The 1,947-nt window shown below is 28.5% G+C and overlaps 1 protein-coding gene across 1 annotated transcript; it reads left to right on the top strand.

Moving 5' to 3' along the window:
• The first annotated feature begins 548 nt into the window (after window positions 1-548).
• On the top strand, window positions 549-1,426 carry LOC111084286 (WD repeat-containing protein 19-like). The gene is made up of 2 exons (XM_022381041.1): window positions 549-607; window positions 1,005-1,426. The coding sequence occupies exons 1-2, from the start codon at window positions 581-583 to the stop codon at window positions 1,227-1,229; spliced, it is 252 nt and encodes an 83-aa protein (XP_022236749.1). The 5' UTR covers window positions 549-580; the 3' UTR covers window positions 1,230-1,426.
• The last annotated feature ends 521 nt before the right edge of the window (window positions 1,427-1,947 follow it).

Here is a 1,947-nt window from a genome sequence, read left to right as displayed (position 1 = left end):
TTAATTTTTCAGATATAAATAAAGGTCATTACAAGTTTTAGGAAATACAAGATTTTAATTTTTTCAATTAGAAATTAGCCAGAAAAGATATTGACTATATATGAAGCACTAATAGGGGTTTTGAATATTACTCAAACACTTTACTGATTGTAACAACAAAATAGTCTTTTAGTGTGTTCTGAATCTGAATACATTTAATTCAATAAATCCGTTATTTTTTCAATTAGAAATTAGCCAGAAAAGATATTGACTATATATGAAGCACTAATAGGGGTTTTGAATATTACACACAAACACTTTACTGATTGTAACAACTAAATAGTCTTTAACTCTGTTCTGAATCTGAATACATTTAATTCAATAAATCCGTTATTTTTTCAATTAGAAATTAGCCAGAAAAGATATTGACTATATATGAAGCACTAATAAGGGTTTTGAATATTACACACAAACACTTTACCGATTGTAACAACAAAATAGTCTTTTACTCTGTTCTGAATCTGAATACATTTAATTCAATAAATCCGTTATTTTTATCTTCTTAGCTATGAGAGTATATCGTCACGTTGGAGATGTTGGCATGGTGTGGTCCTTGCAGAGTGTAAAAGTAAGTTTATTTTTGTGTATTTATCTCCTGAGATAAGCTACTCAACAAAATATTTTCAATTTAAATGTTTCAAGTGGGTTTTCTGCAAATGTTTAAGGGGTACTTTACAATCTTTTTTTCTGTACTAAAGGACATTGAAGATGGAAATTTGACAGGAGGACATCTTGTTATATATATATATGGAAGATTTGATACTCTTCATTTTTTATTCTTTAAGGACATTGAAGATCGAAACTTGACAGGAGGACATCTTGTTATATATATATATATGGAAGATTTGATACTCTTCATTTTTTATTCTTTAAGGACATTGAAGATGGAAATTTGACAGGAGGACATCTTGTTATATATATATATGTATGGAAGATTTGATACTCTTCATTTTTTATTCTTTAAGGACATTGAAGATCGAAACTTGATAGGAGGACATCTTGCTATGTTTAAGGGAGATTTTAATCTAGCTCAGGACTTGTATTTACAATCAACAAAACCTGCAACTGCTCTTGAAATGAGGCGTGACCTCCTTCACTGGGACCAAGCTTTACACCTTGCTAGGAAGCTAGCACCTGAACAAATTCCTTTCATTTCCAGAGAATATGCTCAACAGCTAGAGTTCACGTAGGACAGAAATTTTTCCTTGAAGATATTAACTCTATGTTGATGTTAAATCACACAAAGAAACATAGACAGAATGGATTATGTTGTACCTAAAGGCCAAAAAAAGTATCTCACATTTCACAGTTACATGTTATAGTTGTATCTATATGAAAGCATGTAAACAGAATTGGTTATTCTTTTTGTAAGAAAACAATGCAAATTTACCAGAGCAAAATTCTGTAAACATATAAACTATGTATTATAAGAAATATATAAAAACAAAATCATACTTTTAAAGTAATATTTGAATTTTGTAAATGTTGTCTATCAGTTTGTAACAATACAACATTGTCTACAAGTACAGATTGTGTATTTTGAAGTATATCTGGTATTTAGTTCCAATGCTAGAAGTTACTAACTGAGTGATACATGTATATCATCAACTAGATTTAAGTTTAATTTCAAAAATATATACTTGCTAATAATCCAGAAAAGTAGAACAAATTATGATCATTTTCACAGTATAAGTATTGTGATTGATCAATCCAAGGTATACATATAATATTCAGTGTTGTTTCGAGGACTCAAAAATATATTCAAAAATATATACTTGCTAATAATCCAGAAAAGTAGAACAAATTATGATCATTTTCACAGTATAAGTATTGTGATTGATCAATCCAAGGTATACATATAATATTCAGTGTTGTTTCTAGGACTCAAAAATATATTCAAAAATATTT

This window comes from Limulus polyphemus, unplaced genomic scaffold, assembly GCF_000517525.1.
Source record: "Limulus polyphemus unplaced genomic scaffold, Limulus_polyphemus-2.1.2 Scaffold15758, whole genome shotgun sequence".
In the NCBI taxonomy this organism is placed as follows: domain Eukaryota; kingdom Metazoa; phylum Arthropoda; class Merostomata; order Xiphosura; family Limulidae; genus Limulus; species Limulus polyphemus.
The sequence above is the reverse complement of the archived record's forward strand: the minus strand, read 5'-3'. Positions and strand labels throughout refer to the sequence as shown.

Bases quoted from the DNA above. Each gene is read 5' to 3' on its own strand.
- LOC111084286 (XM_022381041.1), top strand. From the start codon at position 581: ATGGTGTGGTCCTTGCAGAGTGTAAAA. The intron at 608-1,004 runs GTAAGTTTATTT...TTATTCTTTAAG, and splicing joins GGTCCTTGCAGAGTGTAAAA to GACATTGAAGATCGAAACTT.